At 45.6% G+C, this 13,329-nt stretch overlaps 1 protein-coding gene across 4 annotated transcripts in view; it reads right to left on the bottom strand.

Moving 5' to 3' along the window:
- Ripor2 (RHO family interacting cell polarization regulator 2) overlaps window positions 1-10,975 on the bottom strand; it is a 225,438-nt gene extending 214,463 nt beyond the window's left edge. For 2 of the 4 annotated variants that reach the window (XM_031359119.1, XM_031359125.1), the window contains exon 1: window positions 10,640-10,973. In XM_031359119.1, coding sequence (XP_031214979.1) covers window positions 10,640-10,715 — 76 coding nt within the window. In that variant the 5' untranslated portion in view covers window positions 10,716-10,973. Of the gene's footprint in view, window positions 1-10,639 lie in introns of all 4 variants that reach the window. The other 2 variants (XM_031359124.1, XM_031359122.1) reach the window with 2 other exon arrangements.
- Between the last annotated feature and the right edge of the window lie 2,354 nt (window positions 10,976-13,329).

Genomic DNA, 13,329 nt, shown 5'->3' with positions numbered 1-13,329 from the left:
CTGCTCCAGGCTACATAGCTGACTCCTGCACTGCTCTGTAACTACATCACGTCAAATGGAAAAATGCACGTGGAGTCAAGTCCAATACATTCTGAAGCACAGTAATTTGCTGCTAATTAATTGAAACATCTCGATGTGTCTCAATGATGGCCACACAATATCTGTGAAGGGTGGTGGGACTCTAGGGACATTTAGTCATTGTCCTGCCCACAGCTCCCTCTAGACAGAACCAGAACCAGAAGTAGAATGGAGGTGCCTAGATGTCGGGTATTTTACTATGACAGTACCTGGCTAGCTGTGCTCTTTGGATTACAGATATTACTACCTGCACATATTAAATATATCTACTCTATCTAATTCAGTATAAGACATATCCAATATTCTCGCTCTACCTAATAAGGTATAAATGTTGTAAAATACAGATAGTACTAATCCAGCCATGAAACAAAGGCAGAACTATCACACAGGAAAGCAGACCATTGGCTGAGGAGTGATCTGAAGACAGGCTGATGCTAAAGGCCACAGAGTACAGAGGGCAGGGCAGAGAGCCCAGATCTTTCCTGTTGTGACCACAGATGTTTTGTCAGTTCTCAGGGCTGCAACTCAAAAGTGAATTTTGCTCTGTGTAGTAATACCTCATGGACAAGGGCTGAAAAATTAAAAAACTGTCACAAAGGTTAGATGGCACATAGAGAAGTGTTTCAGTGTGCAAGCATCAAAAGTTAGATGGCACATAGAGAAATGTTTAAGCTTGCAAGCATCTACAACTTTGAAACCACTAAAACCAGGTTCTCTCAACCTAGCAAGGAAATACTGCATGCTCATTATCACATTGCAGCTCAAAAGAGCCAAATGATAGACTCAGCCTAATCAACAGATGAAAGGACAAATTAAAGTTAGGTGTGTGTGTGTACAGTGGAATATTATCCAGCCACAAAGAAAAATGAGATCTTGTCATATGCTATGAAATGCAGGGGGCTAGAAGTCATTAAAATAAGCAAGACCTAAAAATACAAGTACTGCATGTCCTTTCGCACTTACAAATGCTACAAAAGTCCACCTGGAAATAGAATCCTGATTACTTGAGATTGTGAAGGGTGGGGGTGGGATGGGAGAGGGTGGGATCTTTGATCAGTACACACTGCATGCACATAAGGAACAGGACAATAGATCTTTAACAACTGTAGGGCACAAAGCTTGGGCAGCAGCATCTCAAGAGTGAGCAGACGCCCCTCATTTCCCTTGCCTTGCCCTGGCTGGCTCTCCAAAGCTCAGCTCTTAGCTGCTATAGTTTTTGGTTCGTAAAGATTTCCTAAAAGTCAACAGTTCGGTCTGCTGGGTTGGTAGTGCAGGGAGATGGTAGAACCCGGGGAAAGGGCTTGCTGAAAGGTACTTTCATAGTTGGGGAAAAGCCCTGGAAGAGGTATATAGGACATCAAGCTACCCCTGAGACTGAGTATCCTATAGTCCAGGCTGGCCCCAAACTCATTATATTGCGAAGGATAACTTTAAGCTCTGGATCCTTGAGCTTCCACTTCCCAAGTGACTGGGATTCCAAGCATGTATCACCGTGCCCAGATTCTCAGCCCCTTCTCATTCCTGTTTTTACCCAGGCTATGCTCCCCCAGCCCCTCAACAGCACAAAGCAAGAGGATGCCAGCCAACCCTGCGTTGTAGTTTCCAACACTGTGAGCCACAGTAAATCTTTCTCTCTACTCAATGGCTTACCAAAGGTATTTGTTACCGTAGTGGAGAGCTGACTAACATTGACACTTCTCTCCACTCTATTTGGTGATGGAAACAGGTGCCAAGAGACCCGTTCCCAAGCACAGAGACATCTCCAGTACCTGAGAAGACAGGAGCCAGGACAACTGCTCCTCAGCAACTGGAAATGGAGTTCCCAAATGTTTTCATGTGAGGAGGGGAAAGAGTTTAGGAGCAGTAGTTTTCTGATAGTAGATCCACACCACCCTCTGCAGACTACCCTGACCTTTTCAACAGCCACATGATCTTTGGAGTGATGTCGGGGAGGGCAGCTGAGCATAGCTGGGTGGTTTGGTCATAGCAATGAGAAAAGTATCTATCCATGAACTTGAAGAGGGGCTTAAGCTATGTTCTCAACTGAAAGAGAAAGTTTCAAGATGTGGTATGAATATGATATGAAAAGAATTTTGAATATTTAAAAAAGGAAATGAGAGCACTGTGCTCTATGTGCTGGGGGCTGGGGGTGGGGCACAAATCCCTTCCTGGTTGGGGATTGGATCCTGGGTCTCCTATATGCTAATCACATGACCACCACTAAGCTACACTCATAGCCCCAACTCCTATTTTTTTCCGTATTGTTTAATTTTTACACAGCCACAAAGACATTAGCTTTGTGTCAGATCAAAACAAAATCAAAGGTTTTGTATCTTAGTGCAAGTCTTGTCGTTTACAGTTTTGACAACCATGTCTGTGTTTGTTTGTGTGCCTATAATTAGCATATTCTTAGGCTGTAAAGCGAGTCCTTAGACACTGATAAAACTGGTACAGTGTGGCAGGAAGCGAGGCTAACAGATTTCAAGGTGCTGCCTTTCTGACGAGCCCTTTGCTTCCAGCTTCATATAGTAGTTTTATGTCTCCAAGAAACTTTACGGCTCAGGTGACCTTTTGCTTCTAACCAGGAGTGTTGTCATTCTGGTGACTCGCTTTCCAGTTCCTGAGTCTCTTTTCTCTTCGATGGCTTAATGGTTCATTTTTATCGTCGGCTTGATTGGATTTAGAGTCTCTTAGGAGACACACCTGCACTTGTCTGTGATAGTGTTTCCAGAGAGGTTTAATGAAGGACTATCCACTGAATGTAGGGGTCACCACGCTATGGGCTGGGGTCCTAGACTGAACCAAGCAGAAAGGGAGCCGAGTACAAGCACTCTTCTCGACTTTACTCCTTAGAGTGATAGACTGTATCCCTTCAATTTGTGAGCCAACATGAATCCTTTCTCCCTTCAGCTGCTTTTTGTAAGGTATCCGATCAGAGCCCTGAAAAAAGTAATGAATGCAACCCTGTTACAAGTAGCCAACCCTGAGAGTGAAGGGCTCTGGGATCCCAGCAAGCACCTGTCCACTGACCTCTGCTTGATTTGCCTCCGCTTTCACTTGCAGCCTTGTGCCTCCCTCCCTCTTTTTCCCCTCCACACCCTTCATTTTGTCTGGCCTTGGCTGGAGACAGCGAAAATATCTGTGCAGACCAATGTTCACAACAAAGAACACTCACTCACCCACAGGTCCCTTGAATTATTCAAAGTATCTCCCCTCTCTCGAGTTTCCAATTGGGTTTTTGTTTGCTTGCTTTGCTTTTGTCTTCCTTGGCAGCAGGAGCTGACACTGGACATAAGGCAACTGCAGGAGTCAATCTTCAATTCGCTCTGGGGTGTGTGTGTGTGTGTGTGTGTGTGTGTGTGTGTGTGTGTGTGTGTGTAGGGGTTGGGGATGGCAGAGTTAAGGGGGTAGGGCTTGTCCATTGACAATTATTTTGGAAGATGCTGATAGGAAAATAGGAAGCCTGCATCTACATAAGGAGTTCTTACACCAGAGTAAATCAAACCAAAACAACAAACTCATAGTCTCTACAACACGCAGAGCTACTGGAAAATCAGACACAGAACTAGGTAGTGATGCAGGTCCAGGAACCCAGCTACCTACAGTCCCTAGAAAGGCTGTTGATAAACAAATGAGCAGATAGATGGTTGGGGTAGAATGCAGGAAACTAAAGGTCCCAGTGCTCCGAGAGGGGCTGTTCATCTCATTGTTTTCATACCCCTTGCAAAGCCCTCTCTCACTTCACCTCAAATCTCCAAACTCCTGACTTCAAAGGAAACAGACAAATAGAGGAGTGCACCTGTGTGTGGTGCAGAGCAGCCAGCAGGAAGTCAGCACTCAGTAAGACACGGGAGCAGCATCGAGGAAGTCAGTCATGCAACCTCTGCCGTGGTCTGGGATGTGTGTGTGTCTCCTTCCATGTCAAAGACCTAAATCCACAGCCATAGCCACATCCCATGAAGTCCCGTAGGGGAGGAGTGAGGGGAAAAACTTGAGTGTGACTGAAGCAATGTGTCTGCCTGCCAGTCTTGCCAAGCAGCAGGTCAGCAGACAGGAAGCCAAGAGTAAGCTGGGTTGCTCTGTAAGTTGGTGTTGTGTCTCCCAGAGAGCAGGAGCATCTGGCATAGTAGTAGACCCAGGTTCCGAGGCTGCTGGGGGAGTCACTAGGTCAAGGCAATTCCTCCTGCCCAGGCCACTTCATCTCCTGGAGGCCTGCTCATCACTGACAACATAAGGAATTATTAGAGGTTTTGTTTAGGCCTTGCTCCTGTGCCCTGTGTAGGTTGGGAAGAGCAAAGTGTGTTCTTCCCTGACAGAGCAGACAGCCACAGACAAGGGACCCCTTTCACACTCATGCCTGCACCCCAGCCACAGTGCAGAGGCTAGTCTATCCAACTCAGACCTCTACCCGCTGAGCTCTCCTTCTCACCCAGCCACACCAAGAACACTGCCATCTTGGGCTGAGGAGATGGGTCAGTGTGTAATGTATTTGCCATGCAAATCTGCATACCTGTGTTTGGACCTCTAGGACCAACATAAAGCCAGGCATAGTAGGGTACACCTGTAATCCCCATGCTGGGGTGAAAGACAGAGAGAAGTGTATCCCTGGTGTTTACTGACCAGTCAGCCTGAAATGGCCAGGTTCGAGGAGAGACCTCATCTCAAAAAATAAGGTGGAGAGGGATGTAAGAAAACACCCAACATTGGCCTCTGGCTTCTACATGGGAGTGCAAAGGTAAGCATACACCCTCAATACCTACAAATGCATATACATATACACACATGGAAAAACATCCTCCCCACAAAAGAAGACTGCCACCATGCTGAGGCAGGAGAATGGCCAATGAACGAAGCACGGCAAGTCAGCTGAGCCACAGTAACTGTCACTGACATGTCTGTGTCCCTCACCTCAGTGCACAGCAGCTTTGCTATTGCTGGCTTCTGGAGGAACACAGGAATGGCCCCACAGAGGTCACCCATGGAGCACCAGATGTAGTGTGCTCCATCCAAACTCTGCCTTTCTAGGAAGGGACGGCCAGTTTCCGTGTGGGCTCCACTGCCTGCTTGCATTCATGTGTCTGAGAAGCTAACACTACTTCGGGGATGGCTGACACACATCCTGTTTCCCAGAAGAACAGGTGGCATGTCCTGAGAGGCCACGAGTGCCTTTCCTATGACATGTCTGTGACGCCTCCTGCCTGGTACTGTGCAATACATTTGATGGGGGAGGGTGCAAAGCTGACCAAGGAGGGATGCCATCTCCAACCTGGCATTCCCCTGTAATGGTAGCCCCTGTCACCCAACTGTCACCAATCTTAGGCTTCCTACACATACATAATAGTGACACAGCCATATGTCTACTCTATGTTCAATGCTTGACATAGCTCACATCTTTTAACCCTTGCAAAATATCATGCCATTGATATCATTACAATAACGATTTCACGGTTTAGGCCAACAGCTACACTGCAGAGAAAGATTTGAAACTAGATCTCATTCTTGTCAACAACAACAACAATAACAACAACAATAATAAATGGCTTCGGGGTGCCCAACCTGTGCCCAACTCTCATTCTCAGCCCTGCCCAACACCACTGTTATCATTTATGAAGTCCAGGTGCAAAGTGTGCATGGTGGCCTGTCCCTGTAACCCCAGAACTCAGGAGGGGGAGGGAAAAGAATTATTGAGAGCTTGAGGATAGCCTGTGCTACATAGTGTGTTCCAGGACAGCCTGGGAGTCAGAAAGATACCGTCTCCAGGCAAAGTACAGGTGCACTGATATTGCTGTGTAGACTCCTCTTGCCCTGGGGAGGTCTGAGTCCCGTGACTCAGTCTGGGTCACAGGGTACAGAGCTCTCCCTCTAATATCTGCTCAGTATCATATGTTTAGGTCTTTGTAGTAGCCCAGGCTTTTTTTTTTTCCTCAGATGGCCTCTTTTTTAAAGGCAAATCTCCAAAGAAAGATGATATGCTATGATTCTCATTCCTGGGTTCTGCCATTTCCCATGTGGCTGGAAAACAATATTCCTTATAGGCTCTGGGTGTGAAAGGAAAATGTAAGAGGACTCAATGGGAGATAGACATTAGGAACAAACCTTTTGTTTGTTTGTTTTAGTTATATTTACTTATTTTGGGAGTGTGTGTGTGTGTGCATGCATGTGTGCATACATGCCTGTGTGTGTGCATGTATGTGGGTATGTATTTGCCTGTGTGTGCATGTGTGTGTGTCATAGCACACTTGTGGATGTCAGAAAACAACTTGCAGGAGTTAGTTTTCTTCTTCTACCACGTGAGTCCCTGATATTGAACTCAGGCTGTCAGACTTGGTGGCTAGGACCGTTACCTGCTGAGTCAGTCTACCCACAAGCTGATGACTTTGTCAGTATTTTTGTTTTAATTTTCAGGGCTGAGATGGAACCCAGTAAGCTACGCAACCCCATCTATTGAACTACAACCCCAGCTTGACTGTAGTTCTGATTCAACTCAAACCTAAGCCTAAGGCTGGGCCAGTAGTGGCCTGTGGGGAGCGCATGAGACACTGATTAGCAATGTTTGGATTGACTTGGCAGCCATGAGCTATGCACTTCTTACTGCCATCCAAAATCCCTTTATGTGTTTCAGAAACTGGAGCTAACTAACAATGACCGATGACTTTGAAGAGTTTGGATCCTGTCCTAGTTACTTTCTGTCCACTTGATTCAAGCTAGAGTTTTCTGGGAACCTTGACTGAGAAAATGACCTCCATCAGGTCGCCTGTTGGCAAGACTGTGTGGCATTTTCTTGACTGATGTGGAAGGGCCCAGCCCACTTTGGACAGTGCCTCTTCGGGGCAGGTGGTCCTGGGTTGTTTAAGAAAACAAGCTGAGCAAGCCACAAGGAGCAAGCCAGTGTGAGCAGAGATCCTCCATGGCTCAGTGCCTGTCTCCAGGCTCCTGCCTTGAGTTTCAGCCATGGCTTCCCTCAATGATGACCTGTGTGACCTGTAAGTCAAATAAACTCTTTACTCTGCAAGCTGCTTTGGGACATAGAGCTTCATCATAGTAATAGGAACCTAGCAAAGACAAGTCCCCAAACCAGAGGCTACTTTGCTAGGGCTTACAGCCATGTGGCATACAGCAAGAGTAGGTTCCTACCAGGGAGGTCTGAGGACTGACCATGTATTGGATATTGTCAGGACATGATGAATTTTATTAGGTGGTGAGGTTGAAAAATGACATTATTTGGGCACACTTACCAAAATATTTAGGGTTGACATGTTATAATGTCTATGATTTATTTTAAAGTGTTTCAGCTGGGAAATAAATGAAGTAAATATGACAAATTATTAACATTGTGCATTTAAGTGACAGGCATATGGGATGCATGACACCATTTATCAGCTTGTCTGCATATTTAAAATTTCTCAAAAAAAGATGTAAAAAAAGTAAATCAAAGCTTCAGTAGTTAAAAAACAAAACAAAACAAAACAAAACAAAACAAAAAAACCAAACAAACCTTCCAGGTTGTATGGAAAGAATGACATTGGGTTTCCTGGTAAACAAAATTCTAGGAAAGCCCTAGGATTTTTATCTTGAGTACACGTGCCCTATGTAATTTCCTCATTCTTAGCGTAGGTAAGATCTGTGAATGGATATGATGATATTTACCTCCATGGTCAGATTCTGCCAGAAGGTGAAGATGAAGGGCTGTAGAGACGTCATTGAGAGGTGCTTGGTCAGCTAGCTCTGAACTCATCAAAAGGAGTGTTATGTTGGGTATTGGAATCTAACCTGATCAATCAAGCCCATTGAAAGAGTGATTGTCAGCAACAAATGACTCTTGGGACCTTGAAGAAGCAAAGGGGCAAGTGGTGGGTAGCACCTGAGGAGTGCGCAGGGAACCCTGGGAAGCCTTTGCTTAGAGAGGTCCTCAGACCTGCTGCTATGCAGAACTGAATTCTGCTTCTGGATAGATGATATGGCCACACGCTGATCTCAGGATTGGGGGCCAATGCATTGGCAGGTGCTTCAGCTAATTTGCGCCAGCCTTTTCACTCGTGGAAACTGAGGTAACTAATTAAGGTGATCAACTTTATGAGGCAATAGGACATAAAAACGGGTTTCAACCAATGAGCCAAGACTAATTAGACTAGTAGCCTTGGGTGCCGTGTAATAAAGGATGTTTGGATGCTCTTGGAGCTAGAGAGAGAGATGTGATTGATTAGTAATGTCTGCATGGACTGGTAGTCATAGCATATGTATCTTTTACTACTATTCAAGGTCTCTTATATGTTGGAGGAAACTGACTTTAATTAGCTTATGTTTTCCTCAATGGCACTATAGGACTGAAAGTCTTCAGTCTTCAATTGGAAGGGATGTTGTATTGTGAGAAAAGACTCCCAGACAGAAGAGTAGAGAAGTTACCAAGGTAGGTTGTAGCAGTTCCGACATCTCAGGATAGTTTTGTAGGCACGTGTGGGCAGTAAGAAGCCCCCTCCTTGCTCTCACCCCTCTCTCTTCACCCCTTTAGTTCAAGCCCTTTGAGTATGCACCGACCTCCCCTAAATTGCAAAATCCATCCCCTAAAATGTTGCTCAATTCTGCCCTTCTCTCTAGGACCATAATACATCAAGGTTCATGACTATCCTGAAGGAATGACAGAATTCCTGAGACACTTATTCCAAAGAGCGTCTGTGTATATATATATATATATATGTATATATATATATATATATATATGGTAAGTATAGATGCATACAGTAAAAGCATATATTTATTGTATAAGTATGTGTACTTACATAAGTAATGCTGTATTTATATAAAATAAGTAGATGTATACTTATTTTACTGGTAACTGCTTAGCATTGAGCTTAGATGTAATATCTCCTGGCATTTCATATTAAAACTGTGTGCAGATCACAGCATAGCACCCAGCAATCAGCTTCACAATTCAAGTATCCTCTCTGGAGTAGGGCAGGCTTCCGCCACAACTTTTAGTGGATAAACTGACTTTGTACCCATACTGGTGAAACCATGCAAGTCCAGCCTCTCCCTTTTCCTAGTGACGTTCCTCCACACCCAGCTGTGTTATTGTCTCAAGCCTGCAAGATTACAGCTGCATCCCAATACATACAGAATGAAGCAATACAAAAAAAACAAACAAAAAGAAACCAAAGCAAAACAAAACAACAAAACAAAACAAAAATTCCTAGTCTAAACAGCTGGGGCTATCGATCAGTGGTAGAGTGCTTGCCAAGCATGTGCAAGGTGGATTTCATTCTTAGTGACTTTCTCTCTCTCTCTCTCTCTCTCTCTCTCTCTCTCTCTCTCTCTCTCTCTCATTTGATCACAAGGAAGACTTCACTGAAAGATACTAATGACTTCTACAGCTATACTAAGGAAAAAGAAATACTTTGCTGAGTGCAAAATATTTCCTTGTATGTGAATGCCATTTAGACTCCAACCAGCCCTGTTTGCTCCTCAACTAGGGGGCTGTGACTGTGTAATTGACACTGTCCTAAAGCACCCATCCATCTTAGCATAACTGTCAGCATCAGGGCCTCTTAACACCCATCAACATGCTGTTAGATACAAATAACAGGATCAGACAGAGCTCTAATGAGAACAACATCACACAAATAAAATAGCTGGTTGTAAATAGGTATGCCATTTTATCCCAGACCGCTGATGATTTTCATGCTTATGTTTAAAGAATCAAACGCCAACACTGACATTTGAAATTTTACTTGTATTTGAGAAGTTGTAAAATATGACGACCATATGATGAGACTGACTGGTGGGCACTCTTCTGAGGAAGGCATGGTGTCTTGTTTACTACAACAGTCTCTGATGCTCTTTACTGTCACTGCATGCTAGGGGGTCAAAGGTCAACTGTAAGCTATCACAGTTTCATCAGTGATAGGTAGAAAGCAAAGGCTCTCTCCCTCATGAAAACAGACCCGTTCTTTTTCCCCACCCACAGTCCCCTGTCTCTTGATGCTGCCGGGCTATCAACTGTCTATCACTTGTTGAGAATAATGATCTTGGTGTATATTTGAACTGCTTTTTTTTTCTTCAATTATTCTCACACTAAAATGTCATTTTTTGGTCAAAATTCGTGCCATCTCAACAGGAACCTTCCTGTGAGTTTGATCACTGAAGAAAAAAAAAAAAAAACCCACATGACAGCAGCTCTGTCAAGAAAAGGACTCATCGACCCTTGAATTTAATCCCATTTCCAGCACACCTTCTGCATTCAGACATTCCATTCTTGTTCTCAGCTTAACATGTAGATCAGTTCATGAAACACCACAAACAATGTGTGTTTTCCCATCTAGGTGGAGGAATAAAGAGGCCCTCCCCTGCCGGCCACTTTGCGCAAGCTGTATCTGGTTACTTCTAACTGGGATGAGGCTGTGGAGAAGAAATGAGAGAGAGAGGCCGGACTGGAAAATAGAAAGTTCCCTGGAAATAGATACAAGAAGAACAAGGGAGGCGAGAAAGAGAAAGCACAAGAGGACAAGCGTGTAGAGCAAATAGGGGTGGGTACAAAAGAGTGGGCCATTCTTCTGGGGACACTCACTGTGGAGCCGCCGCCTCCGGATCCTGTCCCTCCATGGCCTGTTTCTGATCCAGTGTAATCGCGAAGGCAACACCATGGTCCCCAAACAGCGGCCTAAGACCTCATGACCACGCCACCAAAGGTCTCACAGCAATTCCGGAAGTCGGTCCAGACGCATAAAAATTACAAAGAGTGGTTTTTAAAGCTGCTCTTCCCCCCCCCTCTCTTTTTTAATGTCTGAGGTTTCCGTTGGCTTATTTTATCTCTAGCTTTCCTTTACTTCCCTTCCTTTAACTCGGGTCTGGCCCCAAGGCGGCTGCCGGGCTGAGCTCCCTGGGGCCCAGCCTCTCTCAGCCTTCTGTACCATGTTTTATGCATGAACACTGTGGCGTGGTAATTTATTCGAGCAGAGCTGATCCCTGAGCTCCTCTGTCCGCTGTGCGTCAGAGGAGCCAACAGTGGCTGGGGGAGGGCAGGTGTGTCTGCTGGCACAGGAGTGACTTGAAATGGGAATACCTGTCTACACACTGCAACCGCAGGCTGGCTTCGCTCCTGGGACCCTACTATGCCTCATACTCAACCACACAATGTGTTGACTACAGAATTCCAAAGGCCTAGATATCGTCGTGGCACTTGGTAGGTGGTAAATAGTTGCTGAGTAAATACATTGATTATGTGAACTCAACTCAGTGATTTTTTTCCTTCATACATTTGAATCCTTTGAGTTAAGCCATCTTTTAAATTTTATGTAAATGAGTGTATGCCTCCTGACTGCAGAGGCCAAAGTAGGTGTGAGAACCCCTGGAACTGGAGTTATAGATGGTTGTGAGCCACCGTGCTGTTGTGGAGAACCGAACCTGGGTCCTGTGCAAGAGCAGCCATTGCTCTTAACAGTCGAACCATATTTCCAGACCCTGAAGAGTTGCACTCGATATATTGCCTTCAAATATGGGTATCTGAACCTCCTCACTCTTCTTTCCTTCCTACTTGTGAGCTTCACTTACCCATTCACATTGAAACTTGTTGTTGCTGCAGTGCTGGCCAATGAATCTGTGGCTGCACATACGCTAAGAAAATGCTCTCACTCAGCTACCTCTGCTTGCTGGACAGGATAGTCTGGCTGACCAGCAAGCAAGCTCCAAGCATTCTTCAGCTTTCGTCTCTCCATTGCCCAGCTTTTATATGGGTGATGGGGATTCAACGCAGAGTGTACCTACAGGAGTGAGGGTGAGGGTTGCCTTCAAGCTCATGAGGGACTCCAGACAGGTGCATCACTGAGAAGCCCAGCCACCATGCAAATTTATCATTCCCTGTCTCCTGGGAAAGCAGGGGTTTTCTGAGCCTTCTCCTTCCCTCCAGGTGAGAACACAGTCTCTTGAGCGCCTCCTGGGGGTGATCTCAGATGCTCTGGCAGCAATGGTGCCTAGCAAGGAAGAGATGAGGAAACAACAGAGGTACAGAGCCCCGGAACAGGTGTGTAGCACAGGCTCTGTACCAAGTTTTCTTTATCTTAAGATGAGAGTAATTGTTAACCCTTGGAGCTGTTGGGCTAAAATGGGGTGCCATTTTAGGATGTAGCTGACACAGTCCCTGGTCGTCAGCCCTGACATGTCCAGTGTAAACTCTCAGCAGCGAACTTAGCAGCGGATGTAGCAGCCACAAAACAGTAGCATCCCGTGCCTCAGTTCCTCCACCTGCAAATGGTGATGAGAGTGAGAGCTGTTACCTAAGGATTATGCTGGAGATCACACAAGTTAAAATACACACCAAGAATAAGGAGCTGTGTTCAGCACAGAGGACTCCCTCTCTCTTGTCAGCAGCCATGATTTATTATTTATTTACTATTTATTATAGATTAAATAGAGATGGTGGGAGCTGGAGAGCTGGCTGAGTGATTACGAGCTTCTCTCACAGAGGACTGCAGTTAGATTCCCACCACCTGATGTGGGGCAGCTTACAATGGCCTGTGACTCCAGCTTCAGGAGCCCAGGCGCCCTCTTCTGGTCCCCATGGACACCTGCATGCATCTCTCTGCATCTCTACATCTCTTCTCTTCTCTTCTCTTCTCTTCTCTTCTCTTCTCTTCTCTTCTCTTCTCTTCTCTTCTCTTCTCTTCTCTTCTCTTCTCTCTCCCTCCCTCTCTCTCTCTGTCTCTCCCTCCTTCTCTCCCTCCCTCTCTCTCTCTCTGTCTCTCCGTGTCTCTCCCTCCCCCTCTCCCTCTCTCTCCCTTTCCCCTCCCCCTTTTCCTCTCTCCCTCCCCTTCCCCCTCCCTCCCTCCCTCTCTCTCTCCTAAAGAAAGAGTTTTGTGGTTTGGAGCATTGCTAGTTTATCACCTTATGCTTCCAGAGATCCAGATCTGAAACAATGTCAGCAGAGGCATTTCTCTGAATAGACCAGAGAAGGATCTGCTTCTAGACTTTTCCATCTTCTTCAGGCAGCTGGTAAAGCGTGAGTCTATTCCCAGGCTATCTTTGAAAGCAGGAGCAGCCACTACTCTGAGCCCTTACCCAAACTGTAGCGGCATGCCCAGATAGTTGATCCTGGCCCCTGGAACCTCACCGTGTGCTTTTGCTCCAAGTTCCATCTTTAGAACCAGAGGGTATGTCAGAGACCAAGAGTAGCCTGTAATCCATCTAAGGTGAGATCTTCTTGGTGATAACAACAGCAAAGTCCCCGAGGACGGCAAATTCAGCCCACAGAAACTGCTCAGG

The sequence above is a fragment of the Mastomys coucha genome, unplaced genomic scaffold (genome assembly GCF_008632895.1).
Source record: "Mastomys coucha isolate ucsf_1 unplaced genomic scaffold, UCSF_Mcou_1 pScaffold7, whole genome shotgun sequence".
NCBI classification, from domain to species: Eukaryota; Metazoa; Chordata; class Mammalia; order Rodentia; family Muridae; genus Mastomys; species Mastomys coucha.
This window is presented reverse-complemented; position numbering and strand designations above follow the sequence as displayed.